Genomic DNA, 18,759 nt, shown 5'->3' on the forward strand with positions numbered 1-18,759 from the left:
TATTGTAACACAAATTTCCCTGGAGAAATGTCCATCAAATGCGTCAGAAAATTCCAGGCAACGGAAGGCTTGATCGCATCAAAGAATAAAACATTTACTCCCCACCCCCACCCCGCGGTACTAACATCTGCTCTATACAGGAATTTGTATCTGCACATTTGCTAGACACTATTTAAGCTGACACCTATACCCCGCCCCCCGCCCCGATTTCTAAAAATGACTGTCTAGATTAGAAAAGGGAAAGATTGTCCCAGCCCAGCTGCAAGAACGTTCCCCTTCGCTGCAGGAACTTGAGAGGAGGACCAATATTTTCTTCCCGCACATACCCAAGAAAGCCTGCAGAGTCCACCACCCACGGGCTCTTCTGAACCAACTCTTGCCTCTTCTCATACACAAAGCAAGCGCTTCTCCTTTAAGAAAGGGGGAAAGTTTTCTAGTAGTAGAGAAATCTACTCAGACAAGCGTGAAAGGAATGGGGGCGGGAAGAAAAGTGGGGGGGGGGAGAGAGAAGAGTTCTTCTTTCTCCAGATTTAGCGTAAATACGGTAATCAAGCCAAATTAACCCCAAGGTGGACGTAAGGAAGCTACAGCGCCTTTGGAGTAAGTGCGGATGCTGGCGGCATCCTGGGACGATCTCGAGCTGAAGATCGTCCGTGCACACCCGAAAGCGGCCAGGCTACAAGCCTGGGAGGGACAGAGGGAGAAATCCGTCGCAGCTACCGCGATGCCGAAGCCCCAGTTTGGCTGGGAAGAGGGCTCTCCCTTTCCACTCACCAAGGAGCCACAGAAGGTGGCATCTAGCCAGGATCTGGAGAGGGGCTGTTGAAAGGGGGGAGAAAAATTGCCTTGCCATCCTCCACTCCCCACGGTCAGTGGGAAGCGTTGTGGATGGGGTGGGGTGGATCTGGAGGAATAAAGAAACACTTGAAGGAGCTGCGGGGCGGAGGAAAGAGGAAGCCAACCGTGGTCTGAGAGGAGCGGAAAGCGGGAGAAGATCGGTCTCGACTGGATAAGAGACTCTAGCGGCCCAAGCTGCAGCAAAGACACGCAAGGCAGAAATCACGCAGCCCTAGGCAGGATCATGCAAAGCGCGTTCGTTCAAGGAAATCTGGGTGTCTGCCCGAGCCCTTCAGTCCGCTCACGCGAGCCAAATCTCCCGCGCGGAAACGTCCGGTGTCTTGAGCCCATTGGTGACTGGCATCCAGATAGGGATCCTGGAGGCCAGGGCGGGGAGGAGGTCTAGGTCACCCGGCGAAAGACCCGTTGGAGAGGCTGGAGTGTGGGTGTGACTGAACAGCGTCCGTCCAGGCACTCACCACCCCCTCAAAAATCTGCTGGTAAATAAGTTCTCTCTCCAGGGTTACACACACACACACGCGCGCGCGCGCGCGCGCGCGTGTCAGCACACTCAGAAGCAGGGATGGCTGGCCTAGAAAAACTAGTAGACGCCCAACGCGGGATGGCAAGGGCCGGGGAGAAACGGGGACCCGGCGCCTGGAAAGCTCTTCCGCGGGGCGCGCCTTCCTAGCGGTGGGTAGAAGCTCCTAGCCGAGCAAACAGACCGGCAAGCGCGGCGCTGGCAGCTTTGCAGCTTATCGCAGCTCGTCGGGAGGGAGGAGAGGGACCCTCGCGAAAGCCTCGTCGGACGGGGTGGGGGTGACAGAGTCCCGGAAGGGCAGTGTGCCCGTGCCCCGCCTCCCCGCCCGCTTTGCGCAACTAGATGAACTGGGATCCTCGACCCTCCAAGCCGGCCTCCCTATGGAGCTGCAAAGGCGCGAAGGGCGGCCCGCTGGGCTCCCGGGAACGCGCGTTGGCAGCCTCGAAGGGGCGGCCGCGGGGCAGGCGAAGAAGAGGCGGACTCACGCTTCTCTCGGAAGTGCCGGCCTGGGAGATGGTGCCGTTGAGCCCCACGAGCGACGGCAGCGTCTGGGACATCCAATTGGTGACCATGGCCATGGTGCTGAGCACGGCGCCGATCTTGAGCAGCGGCACGGTCATGTCGCCCCCTGCCTCATGCCCCTCGCCCTCCGGCGAAGCCCGCGGCGCAGCCCGCCTCCCGGCTCATCTGCCCCGTCGGGCACGCGCCGGCCTCCACCCCGCTCTCCCTTCCTGGCCGGGCCGCGCGTCTCCGTCTGCCGAGGCGAAGGCGAGGAAGCAGCCGAGAAGCGGGGCGCTTCGCGCGCCCCTCCTTATAACAGCCCCGGCCTCTAGCAGCCGCTCTGACGTCACGCCGCCACTGGCCACAGGCCGGCTCAGTGGGGGGGGGGAGCGCCCAGCGCAAACTAAAGGGTGGGTGCGCGTGGCTGGGGGCGGCGTGGGAGTAATTAGGCTTGAGGCTTGCACTTCGGGTTGCAGCCAGCTCCTGAGCCAAGCGGAGCTGCCCTCCTGCGCGCGCTTACTTCGGAGGAAACCTCCACCGAATGCACGCAGGTTTGTGTCCGTGCAAGCCATGCAATAGGAGCGGGGTGCCTGAAGAAACGCACAGCTCACAGAATAATAAGAGGGCAGGGCGGGTAATCCGATTTCAGGATAATCCGCTCTCACCCCAACTCCTGCGCCAAACTAGCGCACTTCATTGCTCACTGGACAAGGTTTCCCCCTCTTCTCAGTTTGCAGACTCCACCACCTGCATCCCTGCAAGGAATTATGGAGCTTCTCTCAGGCTGCGGCGGGGGGGGGGCTGGGGGGCTGGGGGTGGATTAAATTAAACCTGCGTTCCTCTCCCGCGGTCGCTGCATATTACTCAGATAAGCGTTCCAAGTTCCAACTAAACTTTCCATAAAGGTAGCCGTCTGTGGTAGCCAAGACAGCCAAGACTCTTGTGGCCCAAGAGGCCACCTAAGGAAGAGCCCAGACGACGCGAACTCTAGCCGCATGCCCATCTGCTCAACCAGAGCTCTTGCTGGCGTCAGCCACCCCTTCAGGGGTTCATCCGCCTGCTCATCATCTTCAAAGGTGATATGCTAGGCCGCCGTCTGCCAGCAGTCCCCTCTGCAGCCTACCTGGAACAGACGCAGGTTAGTATCTGCAAAAAATGGACAGGTCTGATAGCAGAAAGGGAAATCATTTCAACTACCAGAGCACTCCGCAGCTGACCTTAAGGAGGCCAGGGCGTGAGCAAAGGCACTTAACAGTACTTCGAAGGGAAACTCCAGTGGGGAACTGCTGAATTACAATTGATCCAGCAATTCAATCGTGTCACCTGTGGCCTGAATCAAGATTACAGCTGTTGTTGCTGTTGTTGTTGTGTTAATTATCTTACCAATGCCAGGAAGCTTCTGTCACCACCATTGCTACTTTGCTAAGTGGGGTCACTGCGACTAATTTCTTTTCTGGGAATCATCACTGTCTGCTCATTTCACTTTCCCCACCCCTTTCGAAACCTATTCCTCTACATTCTTACAGCATGTAACTGCACAGTTGACAAGCTGGAACATGTGCAGAGGAGGGCAACCAAGATGATTGATGGTCTGACAACCAAGTCTTATGAGTCTTACAAGAAAGGGGATTCTGACTAAACATCAGGAAGAACTTTCTGATAGTAAGAGCCATTTGACAATGGAGCTGTTTGACAGCAGTGGGTTGTTGTCTTTCCTTCCTTGGAGATTCTTAAGCAAAGGTTGGATGGTCATTTGTCATGGATGCTTTCATGGGTGTAGCGGGGGGGCAGGGGGGAGCTGCCCCCCTCCTAGATCAAGTAAAACAATAGAAATAGTTAACTGACCAATCATCTTGGTTCTGCCCTAACAAAAGTCCTGCCCCCCCACGAAGTCCTGCCCCCCACTAACAGAAATCCTAGCTATGTCCATGGATGCTCAGCCAGATGTGCGGGGTATAAATAATAAATTATTATTATTATTATTATTATTATTATTATTATTAAGCTGAGATTCCTGCATTTCAAGGGGTTGGACTAGATGACCCTTGGGTCCCTTCCAACTCTACAATTCTATGATTTTCATGAGATAGACAACAACAATTCCCACTATCACCACTATATGTATAATACATATGCTTGCCAGCTCAAGATTATGCTTTCTGTATGCAGTGAAGTGGGCTCTTGTCCACCAAAGCACATGCCATAATAAATGTGTTCCTTGTTGTCTTCCCAATAGTGTCAATTTCAAACACCAGAGATGCCCCGGCTCCACTTTTGCCAATGCTACTTCTATCACAAAAACTGATTCTCCTTGCTACTGTATCTTGAGATCTCCCTGACAGTGCTATGCATGTTTACAGAGCAAGCCCCATTGGACTCAGTACATAGGGTGCAGACTGCAATACTATGCCCAGTTAGAAGCCCGTGTAGCCAAGTGGTTAAATGGGTCTGTGCCCTTTGAACACAGTGGGGCTTGCTTGTGAGTATCTGCAGCTGCATATGTCCAAATTACTCTCATGGAGGGGCTATTACTCAGTGGTACAGCATGAGATTTGCATGGCCAAGGTCTGAGGTTCAGACAGGTTCCTATCTGAAATTCTGGAGTCCCACTTCAAGCCAGTGTTGACAACACTGAGCAAGACGGACTAATGGTCTGTTTTAGTACAAGGCATTGTCCTCAGTTTCAGAAAGATGTAATTCAGAATAACTGCTCAAAAGGTTGCACATCTTCTACACACACAAACACCTGTATGCTTGGGTTAGGCATCCAGCAGTAGGCTAGGGCAGGGATAGCCAATGATGCTCTCCAGATGTTGTAAAGAATGATGAGAGTTGAGTCCAGCAAGAAGTCAACAACATCTGAAGGACACCACACTAGTTACCCCTTAGGGCAGGCATCCTCAAACTCGGCCCCCAGTTGTTTTGGAACTACAATTCCCATCATCCCTGACCACTGGTCCTGTTAGCTAGGGATGATGGGAGTTGTAGTCCCAAAACAGCTGGAGGGCCAAGTTTGGGGATGCCTGCCTTAGGGTGTGGGAGTTGTTTGCGTGCCTGGTTTGGTTTTTACTGTTGCATCAATATAGCACAGGTGCTCTGCTTTTGTTGCTTTTATCTGCCCCATGATTTGATATTGATGGAGGCAAAGATTTTAGTCTTGGAGGATTCTTTCTTTTACTAGCCATGCAATTCAGTCAAAGTCAGATCCTTACAAGACTGCAATCTTACACCTACTCAGTGGGGCTTGCTTCTGAGTAGAAATGCATAAGATTGCATTGAAAGTCACTGGCTTCAATGGGAAAAGTAAACATGCTCAATGTTGCAATCCTGTACAACTTCCTAAAAAATAACATTGTAGGGCTTGCTTCAAAGCAAACATGTACGGAATCAGGCCATACATCTTCCCCACTGAAATCAACTGGACAAGCAGTTGTTATAATCTGTGTTATAATTTGGGGGTGCAATATTTGCTATTATTGCCCTGCTTCGGGAAGCTTTTAATGTTTGATGTATTATAGTATTTTAATATTCTTTTGGAAGCTGCCCAGAGTGGCTGGGGAAGCCCAGCCGGATGGGTGGGGTATAAATAATAATAAATTATTATTATTATTATTATTATTATTATTATTATTATTATTATTATTATTAATCTGTGTAAGACACATACAGTCATTTCGTGAAAAAAATGCATATCTGTTTGTAATTATTCAGGGGCAACTGGAAGCATCCTTTGTCAGTGATGTGGTGTTTTAGCACTAAACCAGGTGTAAAAAGCAATATCTACAAGCAAGGAGCATTGAAAAAGATCCATCTGCATTGATTGTGCTTCCTATGCTATGATTTTTTCCAATTTGCCAGATAGACCATATTTCTGTAGAGATTAGATGTATTATGTTGGTGCACTGAGCTATAACACAATCTTTTTGCAGATTTAAAGTAGAAATGGCCAACTTCCATATGCTTATGAAATACTATATTCTACAAACCAATCTTCCCAAACCTCCCGATATTTTGGACTATAACTCCCTAGTTAACATGGCCAGTGGCCAGGGAACATGGGAGCTGTAGTTCAACAACATCCACAGGGCAGCAGGAAGCTTGCTCCTGATAGTGGGTCATAGACTACCCACAATGATGTCTTCACTGATAATGAAGATGGGGCCATCTAGCAGAACGAGTTATGGACCACATGTGCCCAAGCATAGCCATAGCATTATGCACAGCTATGCCCAAGGAGAGATACAGTGCTAATACCTAGACTGAAAACATTTCCCTCACCTTTTCCAACAAGTGGAGCTAGGGATCTCCCACCTTTTTAAAAAGCAAAAAAACAAAACATAAATTGATTCAAATGTGGTTGAGTCTATCAGCTTTGGCCACCTCTGCCTTAAGAGTCTGAGCTATTGCAGATGTATTCTGCTTCTGCTTCTTTGGCGATCACTCGTAGCTGAGTAAGATTGTCTTCCATAAGCATGGTTTTAAAAGTGAGTCCTTAAGTGACTGTGGAGGCCAATTCTGGATCCACAAGTCCGTCCACAGTGGGAACATTGGTTTCCGGACGAGAGTTAATCATGGTGTGGATTTGCCAAGCATGCCTTTCTCTTAGCATGTTTCTCCCTTGCGTCCTGAGTTTGAGTGTCTTCAAAGCCCATGACACCTTTGGTAAAGGCTGGTCTCCAACTGGAGCGCTCACAGGCCAGTGTTTCCCAGTTGTCAGTGTTTATATTACATTTTTTTTAGATTTGCCTTGAGACAGTCCTTAAACCTCTTTTGTTGAGCATTACGCTTACCATTTTTACGTTCAGAATAGAGTAGTTGCTTTGGAAGACAATAATCAGGCATCTGCACATGACCAGTCCAACAAAGTTGATGTTGAAGAATCATTGCTTCAACACTGGTGATCTTTGCTTCCTCCAATACACTGGCATTAGTTTGCCTATCTTCCAAAGTGATGTGTAAAAATTTTCGGAGACATCATTGATGAAATCTTTCCAGGAGTTGGAGATGTCGTTTCACAAGCATACAGTAAGGTTGGTAGTACAATAGCTTTGTAAACAAGCATTTTGGTTTCCCTGTGAATGTCCCAGTCCTCAAACACTCTGCACTTCAATCGGGAGAAAGCCTCACTCGCAGAGCTCAGGCGATGCTGGATTTCAGCATCAATTTTGGCCCTTGTGGAAAGATAACTGTCTGCAACATGTTCTTAACCCAATAATAGTATATTAGTGGTGGATTGATTCTGTTCTACTAGTGCTGTGATGCTACACTGTTATGCGAGGTGCTATAGTGCAACAAAGGTTGGAACAAAAAAAAACCAACCTCAGAACATTTGCGGTATGGAAAGTTATGGGATTTCAGCAGGAAGTTACACTGACTGGAAATGGAGCAGACCGATTTTCAAATGATAGATGAAGGAGTGTGGAGGAGAGGCAGGATCATGGCAACAGAGTGTGAAGGAGGGGTGGGCGAGGTCATGGTGGCAGGCTCCACCCTACCAAAATGAGTGTTCAACTGAATATTAGAACTAGGCGGGCCAACTCCTAGGGGCAGAGATGTCTTGGGCCCCCTCAATATCTCCTGGCAGGGGGCTGGGCCCCCATGATGTTGAGGGAGTGGAGGAAGCTGAGCATGGTGTGCTTCAGTGGCTGGCTCCTCCTGAGTGCAAGAGAGGAATCTACGTCATGCTGACTTCTGCCCTTGACCTCCTCCCAACGATGCTATGTTGTGAATGCATTGCACACATGACATCACACGTGTGCACCGTGCACCTCCCCACCACCACCATTTTGGGTGCAAGACAGCACCTCTGGTTAGAACATAGCCTATGCAAGTATGACTATATGCATGTAGAGCTGTCTCCACATAATAAGGAAACATGGATCATACAGACAAAGGTTATATTTGCAGTTCAATTGAGCATGCAGGCTGATTCAACAATCCTGCTTACTCACACTCACTCCTTATGACTCCAGCCTACGCACATGTGAGCAAGGCTAGACCTGAAATGAGAGTGATGTGAAATAAACTTAGGAAGATGTTGAAGGGTTTGGAATGCGGGGTGGGAGGAAAGACACACATCTGGCCAATCAAAACTTTTCTCCTAGTGCCACCAACTTAGGTGTGAAAGTAAGGGACAGGGTGTCAGAACACAGCAGTGTGGAAGGGAGCCTTGATAAGTCTTAATGGAACATTCCCCAGTCTATTAGACAAAGCTCATAATCTTGGTGTAGGAGAACAATCCTCTGCAGAAATGCTGGTGAGAGGGTGCATGCACAGCAATTGGGAAGTGATGGTGTTAGATGGCACCAACTCAAGGCAGACCACTGACATACAGCTGGAGCATTAGAAGTTGCCTTTTACTGATTCAGAGCATTGGTCTACTAGGCTTATCAGGGATGGGGAATCTGTGGCATTCCAGATGTTGTTGAACTACAGGTACCATCGGACTACAGCTACCATCAACCCATAACCATTAGCCCTGCTGGCCAGGGCTGCGGAGGAGTTGAAGTCTAACAACCTCCGGAAGGTGCCATATTGACTGCCCCTGATCTACACTGACTGACAGTGGCTCTCCATCATTTTGGACATGAGTTTTCCCCAGCCCAAAGTGGAGATGTGAGGGATTGAATTTGGGTCCTTCTAAATGGAAAGTGTTTGCTCTGCCATGAAGCAATGTCCCTTCCCCAGCTGGCTACAGCTCTTCAGGTTCTCAGGCACAGTTCTTTCCCAGTCCAGCTGTAATCTTTCACCTGGAGATGCAAGATAATGAACATTAGACTTTATCATGAAATGCATGTGCATTGCTGTTGAGCTTTGACCCATCAGAGAATGGGAAAGTATGTGCCATTCTCTTAGATTTCAGAACACAAGAAGGTGAGATGATTCCACAACATGAAGTTGTGGGTTCTCAATGAAAATCACTGAGAAAGAGGCACATTTTCCAGTACTATTTAAATGTTCGTGTAAATCAGTGAGCCCTAGTTCAAGGACACAGTAAAACAGGCTTAGATTTAAAAACTAGCAGAAAGCTAGTGGTATTTGAGCAATGGACCACATTGTCTAAGGTAGCTGCAGAGTCCTTTTCCTTGAAAGTTTTCAAAGAGAGAGAGAAGAAAGACCAGACTGGCATCTGCTAGAGTGGATTAAGAATACACACACACACACACACACACACACACACACATATATATATATATATATATACATATAAAATGGTGGCCCTTTCCTGGTCAGATATGAATTTCCCAGCAGTCCTGTTAGCTAAACATGTGGATTTTTCTGTACTGGCTTAGGGCAGTCAGTCAACAGCAGCAGAGGATGTCCTAGTGTGGCAGAGGTGCTTACCTGACCTCCCAGCAGTTAAGTTGCTGTTGTTTATTGAGCAAGGTGAGTTGGTGGTGAGGTTGGTGGAGTGCAAGCATACCATCAGCACTCCTGTCAGTGTGTTTGCACCACATCACTCTATCTACCACCTCACTCCTCACCCTTCCCCTCCTGATAAGCTGCAGAAACTCACCTGCGAGAAGGTCAGGTAAATGCCTCTGGCCAGCTGTGCCAGCTTCTGCTGGTCAATGGGGCCCTTCAAAGAACCCCTAGATTCTGTAACATTTTACCGGAGATTCAGTACAGCAGTGAGCAACAAAACTGCAAATGAAAAACAGCAAGTTAAAATGTTATAATGGTGAATGAGGAAATTATGGCTCTGCAGCCATTCAAAACAGCTGGGACTCCTGCCTTAAGGGATGCAGATGGAAGGGCAGCAGAGTCCTCTAGTGGTGGCTGTCAAGATCCTAATTCATCTCTCCATTCAGAAAACGGTAATAGCTTCCTTCTTTGGACAAAAGGCTAGTGACTTCTCAATTTTCTCCTGATGCAGGACCCACCTTTTGCTCCAGCCTACAATATATCACAAACAGAGCAGGGCAGGACATCCATTGAAAACCAAACCAACCACAAAACAGGTGAAGCACCACTGCTGGGGACAAGAAGGGGGGGAATATAGTTCAGAGATGGGGAACCTGTGACTTTCCAGATGACACTGAACTAGAACTTCCAGCACCCCTGGCCATTGGCTATGCTGCTCGCAGCTGATGGGAGTTGTAGTCCAAAACATCAAGAGGGCACCAGTTTCCCCACTCGTGCCACCCCCACCCATTTTCCCTCCTCAAGTCCACACGTCTAACTGGAAATACTGTGGTGGCTGCTGTCATGAGAGCATGACAAGAGCCATGCTGGATCAGGCCAAGGGCTCGTCCAGTCTAGCATCCCATTCCAAAGTGGCCAACCAGATGCCTATGGGAAGTGTGCAAGCATGACCAGAGTGCAACAGCCCTCCCCCCTCTATAATAGTGCCACTGTATTCTGCTCTGGTCAGACCACACCTGGAGTACTGTGTCCAGTTCTGGGCACCACAATTCAAGAAGGACACTGACAAACTGGAACGTGTCCAGAGGAGGGCAACCAAAATGGTCAAAGGCCTGGAAACGATGCCTTATGAGGAACGGCTAAGGGAGCTGGGCATGTTTAGCCTGGAGAAGAGGAGGTTAAGGGGTGATATGATAGCCATGTTCAAATATATAAAAGGATGTCACATGGAGGAGGGAGAAAGGTTGTTTTCTGCTGCTCCGGAGAAGCGGACACGGAGCAATGGATCCAAACTACAAGAAAGAAGATTCCACCTAAACATTAGGAAGAACTTCCTGACAGTGAGAGCTGTTCGACAGTGGAATTTGCTGCCAAGGAGTGTGGTGGAGTCTCCTACTTTGGAGGTCTTTAAGCAGAGGCTTGACAACCATATGTCAGGAGTGCTCTGATGGTGTTTCCTGCTTGGCAGGGGGTTGGACTCGATGGCCCTTGTGGTCTCTTCCAACTCTATGATTCTATGATTCTATGATTCTAAGTCCCAGCAACTGAAGTGGAGGTAGAACAAAGGCTGTCCATGGCTACAATGGCTATCAGTGTCCATCTGTTGGCTTTCTGTCCTCTATCAGTGTGACCATTCCATTTTCATTCCTGCCTCTTTCCACCTGCAGGCCTGTCAACCACAACCAGCCAAGTGGGAGAATGCCACCGTTTGCCCTGCTTGCCCACATCTAACACTGGCTGGCTGTTTATTTGAAATGTTATAAACTCATTACTGCTTTTACTAGACATCAGGAACAAACTATACCTATAAATAAAACCACCAATTAACATCTGTCTTTTGACTCTGTTGTTATATTGCTCTGTCAATAGAGGGATATCATGAAACTCCTAGAGAGAGAATTGATTGGAAATGTATTGATTGCAAATAGAATAATTTTAGAAAAATGCTAGTGAAGGGGGAGGGGATCCATATTGTGTCAAATACAATGGATAAAAAGAAATTTACACCCTTTAAGTGTCTGGAAGAGAAAAGAGCACTGGAAGTGTGTGTTCAGTCATTCTTCGGCAATATGATCCAATTTTCAAAAAATTCCATGATGTCTCTCTTTTTTAGCAGTGCTTTATTCTGCTTTTGATAATAATGAGAAATGCAAGGAAATCAGCCCTGAGTGCTCACTGGAAAGACAGATCCTGAAGGTGAGGCTCCAAGACTTTGGCCACCTCATGAGAAGAGAAGACTCCCTGGAAAAGACCCTGATGTTGGGAAAGATGGAGGGCACAAGGAGAAGGGGACGACAGAGGACGAGATGGTTGGACAGTGTTCTCAAAGCTACCAATATGAGTTTGACCAAACTACGGGAGGCAGTGGAAGACAGGAGTGCCTGGCATGCTCTGGTCCAGGGGGTCACGAAGAATCAGACACGACTAAATGACAACAACAACAATTGAGGCACTAAAGCTTGAGAGCATGGTAAGACAAGGTCAGGAGTCACGAGCAGCCAGATCTGTGCATGTCTTGTGCAACCTGATCACACCATGCCAGCAAGCAGAGAATCTGGGCTCTGGAACTGGATGCAGGCAAACACTTGAGGCAATGTCAGCAACACCTAGAAGAGTCTCAGAAGCCAAGGATATTCCTGTGCGTGTATATCCGGGGCTAAGTCCCCTAAGTCCCAACCCACTGACAAATACCCCTTCCTCTTGGTTCATGTGGGAACCAATGACACTGCAAGCAATAGCCTCCAGAAGATCAAAAGAGACTACGAGGCTCTCGGCAGGAAATTGAAGCAACTAAATGCACAAATTGTCATCTCGTCTGTCCTCCCAGTTGAACGACGTGGCCCAGGGAGAGAGGGGAAAATAGTAGAAGTGAACAGCTGGCTTCGCAGATGGTGTAAACAGGAACAGTTTGGATTCTTAGATCACGGTCTGCAGTTTCTTGAAGATGGACTTCTGGCAAGTGATGGGCTGCACCTCACAAAGGTTGGGAGAAATGTTTTTGCCAAAAATCTCAGAAACCTCATCAGGAGGGCTTTAAACTGACTAATGTGGGGGAGGGAGACAGTGCTCCTGAAGGTAGGAGTCTATCAATTAATGAAGATGATCATCCGAATGTCATAGACCAAATGGAGCAAACAGCACGCGGACCTAGTGGTGGGAGGAAAAAATCCTTAAATAAGAGACACGGGGGAATGATTAATGGACTTCAATGTCTGTACACTAATGCGCAAAGCATGGGAAATAAACAAGATGAGCTTGAGCTCTTGGTACAGCAAACTAAATATGACATAATAGGCATCACTGAAACCTGGTGGGATAAGTCCCACGATTGGAATGTAATAATGGGGGAATACAATCTATTTCAGAGAAACAGACCAGACAAGAAAGGACGAGGAGTGGCGTTATATGTCAGGGATGTGTATACCTGTGAAGAGATCCAAGATTTAGATCCTCAAAGCCAAAGTGAGAGCATTTGGGTCAAAATTAAGGGAGAGAAGAATAACAGAGACCTCATTGTGGGAGTTTACTATAGATCCCCAAGCCAAACGGAGGACATAGATGATGCCTTCCTGGAACAGATAGCCAAGCATGGAAAAGGAAGGGAGATAGTAGTAATGGGGGACTTCAATTACCCGGATATTTGTTGGACGTCAAACTCAGCCAAGAGCATAAGGTCAAACAGATTCCTCACTGGCCTTGCAGACAACTTCATTGTCCAGAAAGTGGGAGAAGCAACAAGAGGAACAGCCACTTTAGATCTGGTCCTAACCAATGTTGATGACCTGGTTAGTGGGGTAGATGTGGAAGGATCATTAGGCATGAGTGATCATGCTCTTCTGAAGTTTACTATACAGCGGAAAGGAGCAGCCAAGCATACTAGGACTCAATTTCTTGACTTTAAGAAAGCCGACTTCATAAAACTTAGGGAAGTGCTGGGTGAGATCCCATGGACAGTAATACTAAAAGGAAAGGGAGTTCATGATGGCTGGGAGGGAGATAGTAAAAGCACAACTTCAGGCAATACCAATGAGACGGAAACATGGAAGGTGCCTAAAGAAGCCAGGGTGGCTATCTAAAGAACTTTTAACTGAGTTAAGATTAAAAAAGGATGTGTACAAAAAATGGAAAAGGGGGGAAACCACCAAAGAGGAATTCAAACAAATAGCCAGCACGTGTAGACACAAAGTCAGAAAAGCTAAAGCACAGAATGAACTCAGGCTTGCTAGAGAGGTTAAAAGCAACAAAAAAAAAGGCTTTTATGGGTATGTTCATAGCAAAAGGAAGAACAAAGAAACAGTGGGGTCACTCAGAGGAGAATATGGTGAAATGCAAACAGGGGACACAGAAAGGGCTGAACTCCTCAATGCCTTCTTTGCCTCAGTCTTTTCCGATAAAGAAAACAATGTCCGACCTGAAGAATTTGGAGCAAATGATTCAGCAAAGGAAACACAGCCCAGAATAACTAAGGAGATAGTACAAGAATACTTGGCTAGTTTAGATGTATTCAAGTCTCCAGGGCCAGATGAACTGCATCCAAGAGTATTAAAAGAACTGGCAGATGTGATCTCAGAACCACTGGCAGTCATCTTTGAGAATTCCTGGAGAACAGGCGAAGTCCCGGCAGACTGGAGGAGGGCAAATGTTGTCCCTATTTTCAAAAAGGGGGAAAGAGAGGACCCAAATAATTATCGCCCAGTCAGTCTGACATCAATACCAGGGAAGATTCTGGAGCAGATCATTAAGCAAACAGTCTGTGAGCACCTAGAAAGGAATGCTGTGATCACCAATAGTCAGCATGGATTTCTGAAAAATAAGTCATGTCAGACTAACCTGATCTCGTTTTTTGACAGAATTACAAGCCTGGTAGATGAAAGGAATGCAGTGGATGTAGCCTACCTTGATTTCAGCAAGGCATTTGACAAGGTGCCCCATGATATTCTTGTAAAGAAGCTGGTAAAATGCGGTCTTGACTATGCTACCACTCAGTGGATTTGTAACTGGCTGACTGACCAAACCCAAAGGGTGCTCATCAATGGTTCCTCTTCATCCTGGAGAAGAGTGACTAGTGGGGTGCCACAGGGTTCTGTCTTGGGCCCGGTCTTATTCAACATCTTTATCAACGACTTGGATGATGGACTCAAGGGCATCCTGATCAAATTTGCAGATGACACCAAACTGGGAGGGGTGGCTAACACCCCAGAGGACAGGATCACACTTCAAAACGACCTTGACAGATTAGAGAACTGGGCAAAAACAAACAAGATGAATTTTAACAGGGAGAAATGTAAAGTATTGCACTTGGGCAAAAAACATGAGAGGCACAAATACAAGATGGGTGACACCTGGCTTGAGAGCAGTACATGTGAAAAGGATCTAGGAGTCTTGGTTGACCACAAACTTGACATGAGCCAACAGTGTGACGCGGCAGCTAAAAAAGCCAATGCAATTCTGGGCTGCATCAATAGGAGTATAGCATCTAGATCAAGGGAAGTAATAGTGCCACTGTATTCTGCTCTGGTCAGACCACACCTGGAGTACTGTGTCCAGTTCTGGGCACAATTCAAGAAGGACACTGACAAACTGGAACGTGTCCAGAGGAGGGCAACCAAAATGGTCAAAGGCCTGGAAACAATGCCTTATGAGGAACGGCTAAGGGAGCTGGGCATGTTTAGCCTGGAGAAGAGGAGGTTAAGGGGTGATATGATAGCCATGTTCAAATATATAAAAGGATGTCACATAGAGGAGGGAGAAAGGCTGTTTTCTGCTGCTCCAGAGAAGCGGACACGGAGCAATGGATCCAAACTACAAGAAAGAAGATTCCACCTAAACATTAGGAAGAACTTCCTGACAGTAAGAGCTGTTTGACAGTGGAATTTGCTGCCAAGGAGTGTGGTGGAGTCTCCTACTTTGGAGGTCTTTAAGCAGAGGCTTGACAACCATATGTCAGGAGTGCTCTGATGGTGTTTCCTGCTTGGCAGGGGGTTGGACTCAATGGCCCTTGTGGTCTCTTCCAACTCTATGATTCTATGATTCTAAGTTCAATGGAACCTTTTTTCAGGTGTGTGTATGCAACAAGAGTGGGACACCTTCCAGTGATAACCATGGCCAATTAATAGAGAGATATAGAGATGCTTAATTTGTATCATTTATACAAAGTGCAGAATCTAAATGGGATTTCATGCAATTTTAGCTATTTCTAATTTTTCTTCTAGTTTTGGTCGGCATGTGGAAGGGAGGGTAGCCATCATAAAACTTCATGGAGGATAAGGCTGCTTACTATGACAGCTCTGTCCTCCCTCTGAGAACCAGTTGCTGGGAAGCACAAGTGGGGAGTGAGAGGGGCTGCGGTGCTCAGGTCCTGTTTCCAGGCTTCCACATTGGCATCTGGCTTGTTCCAACGGGGCTCTTCTAATGTTCTTAAGAAGTGCTTTTCAAGGGCAAAAACAAAACCAACAACTCTGCAATAGATCTCAACTGAGTGGACTACATAAGAAAAATAAGCATGTGGTGTCCATTGATTCTAGAATAAAATGTTGTGCATACACAGCCTCTGTCTCTCGCTTCTGAGATTTCCTTAGGCAATTCCTCCATAAATCTTCTGGAACGATGAGGGCTAGAAACTTGGGTGTTGCTTGTTTTTTAAAGGGAGCCTAACGTTGTTAGGTAAACACTCAGTAGCATCTTTTTTATTTCTCCCTCCTCAGCTTATGTGGAATCACAGCATAAATATAACCTCTAGACATGCAATGAAAGGAGAGACCTGGGATCACAGAGAAAATGCCTCAACCTTGTCGAACATCCAGCCTCCTGAGTTAATTCAGACACAGCATGCAGAGTGACAGTCAAGAGAGATTTAAACAGATCTGGGAAGTCCTGTCAGGCAGGCACATATAAGGTGCAAATGACATTAGATATGAGCAACTGAGATAAAAATGGTCTCCAATCAAAGCCAAAGTGCAATGGGGGGTGGGGGACCCTGAACCCAGAATCCCTAATTCATCACCACCATTCCCTCCAAGCAATGCAGCACAGTGAACAAATCAGAGGATTGGAATGCAGGTCTTGTATTGCCTTCCTTAAAGAAAGGTGATCGGTCGATAGGTTTCAATTATCAAGGAGCCAGACTCCTGTCAATAGCTGGAACAATTTTCATTGCAGCAAAACTTCTGCTGGGCAGGCAGAGAGTATAATCCAGGAGGTGGGACCTACAAATGGCTAGGGGGCCAGATACTAATGTCTCCCTCCCTATGCAAACCAAGTGTGGCATGTAGACAGGACTGCCCATCTGCCCATTCCCTGATGTCGCAGCTGATCAGCTGATCTTAGGGGACTGGGAAGAACCATGCAGGAAGTTATACAAACCACTCGTGGCTCTTTGCAAGCCCTGACAATCAACTTTGCAAGTGATGATCCACGGATTGGCACCACCTGCAAATCCCTTTGACCCAGCTGCATCTTTACATGACATCAGGCGTAGGACAGGTGGGCGTGGCTTGGCCATATTGTCTGCTGGGCAAAATAGGGAGGCCCGGTGGAATTGGGCCCTCCGGCCAAAGGCTTCCCACCACTGGTGTAATCATATGCATCAGGATATTCAACATGGCAACCTCAGATATTGTTGGACTGCAACTCCAATCAGCCCTAGGCAGCATGGCCAATTGTTAGAGAGGATAGATTTTGTAGGTCCAGGAGCTTTTCATTCACACCCTTAGGTATTCACTTTGCACCACATCCTTAGGGCAAGCAGGGTATAGGACTGCAACCAATGGCCATCCAATGGGGCTTACCTGAGAGTGATTCAGTGTGATGTGGTCAGGATGAGCTACACTAGACAATGCCAGGAAACAAGCTGGCCTTAGCATCTCCATCTGACAGCTAATTACAAAAAAGGCTGAGTTCAACAAAGCTTGTTTTATGGCCTTTAATGATTTCTAACAAACCTTTGATTCTGTCTACAGGTCCAGTTTTTGGGAACCAAAGCAACCTTGGGGGTATCTAACATGGTGGAAAACTCTTCTCTCTGGATGCTTTTATTAAAGGTTCTATGCCTCCCTTGAATATAAACATATGCAGGAAGAGGAATTCAACGTAGCACTATGGCAATAATGCCACCAGCACAAGCCTTTCAGCTTGCTGGGTAGAACAATCCCTCTCTCCTCCCTCCATGTGATGTTCTGGGGGTTCTCCTGACCCCTGACCCAATTTTGAGGAGTGCAGGGGAACACGGAGAGGGGAGGGGAAAGCCCCATTGAACTAGCACAAGTCTTTGTGCAGGTTTCTGCTAGCAGGACTAATTAACTGAATCCCAGCCTCATAATGCACAAAGAATAAAGAATAAAACTATACCACAACAAAAATGATAATAAAATCAAAGGGGCTGCAGATGGAAAAAAACAGCATAGTTTAAGGCCTGGGAAAATAAAGAGGTTTTTGCCCAGTTCCCAAAGTTTAATAGAGCATCGAGGTCATATCCAACTAAGTTTTATTCACAGTGGACCCATTGACATGAATGGACCTGAAAGATATATCTCAGCCCGTATAGACTCAGTCAATCTCTGCATTCTGCAAGTGAGGGCCTCCTACATCTTATCAGGAAGCACATTCCACACAAAGTTGAAGTCTTTAGCGTTGTGGCATCTGCCCTTTGGAATGCCATCCCCTTGAATAATAGAATATTGTCTTTTTGGCACCACAGAAGACCTGCCTCTTCTAACCAGCCCTTTAAGCTGAGATCATTCCCAGTCTGCATGTATCCTGGAATTGTTTTTAAGATGCTTTTAGCACTTGTTGTCTGTCACTCCTTGGGGAGCTTTTTGGGGAGGAAGGAAACTTTAAAATAAAATAGTCACACTTACCAATTTCAATGGGCCTATGCTGAGTAAGGCTGGCAGCGGATGCAACTCTCCGCTTTGTGTTTCCCATGTGCCACTTCTCAAGGTGGCGTACATGGTTATCCCCCTTTTTATCCTCACAACACCCCTATGAGGTAGGATAGGCCCAAGGTCACACCACAAGCTTCATGGCTGAGTGGAGATTTGAGCCCTGGTCTCCCAGGGGCTGGCCTGACAGTCAACTCACCACTCTTCCCAGCCTCTTCCCCTGAGAGTCTGCAGGCAAGGAGCAAGATGCTTTCCCAACTGAGCTAAATGGCTTGAGAGTGCAGGGCAGGGATGAAACTAGACATTCTTTCACTTGGTCAAAGACCCATTTGGGCACTCCCCCCCCCCATGCACATGCACATTTGTGTACACACACACATAGGCTGGGAGCCCTACTGGTGCCCCTCCAGTGGCTTCACCTGGGGCAAAAACCCCAACTAGTCCCCCTGTAGCTATGGCACTAGTGCAGGGCTACCTGGGAAAGGACCATGGCCCAGTGGAAGAGCACATGCTTTCCATGCAGAGGATCCTTGCTTCATTCACTTTGTTGTTTGTTTGTTGTTTAGTCGTTTAGTTGTGCCCGACTCTTTGTGACCCCCTGGACCAGAGCATGCCAGGCACTCATGTCTTCCACTG

The 18,759-nt window shown here is 47.4% G+C and overlaps 1 protein-coding gene and 1 long non-coding RNA gene across 4 annotated transcripts in view; both read right to left on the bottom strand.

Moving 5' to 3' along the window:
• The window catches only part of OLFM2 (olfactomedin 2), a 219,537-nt gene that overhangs the window by 155,085 nt on the left and 45,693 nt on the right, over positions 1-18,759 (bottom strand). Inside the window, exon 1 of one of the 3 annotated variants that reach the window (XM_082208544.1) lies at positions 1,864-2,224. The exons of 1 other annotated variant lie outside the window; for it this stretch is intronic. In XM_082208544.1, coding sequence (XP_082064670.1) covers positions 1,864-1,998 — 135 coding nt within the window. In that variant the 5' untranslated portion in view covers positions 1,999-2,224. Of the gene's footprint in view, positions 1-1,863; positions 2,225-18,759 lie in introns of those variants that run through there. One more of the 3 variants, XM_082208545.1, reaches the window with a different exon arrangement.
• On the bottom strand, positions 7,763-10,032 carry LOC309524544. The gene is made up of 2 exons (XR_014215992.1): positions 9,396-10,032; positions 7,763-7,878 (listed from the first exon to the last, which is right to left on the bottom strand). It is a non-coding gene; the product is annotated as an uncharacterized lncRNA (long non-coding RNA).

The sequence above is a fragment of the Podarcis vaucheri genome (assembly GCF_965113315.1).
Source record: "Podarcis vaucheri genome assembly, chromosome: 2".
In the NCBI taxonomy this organism is placed as follows: Eukaryota; Metazoa; Chordata; class Lepidosauria; order Squamata; family Lacertidae; genus Podarcis; species Podarcis vaucheri.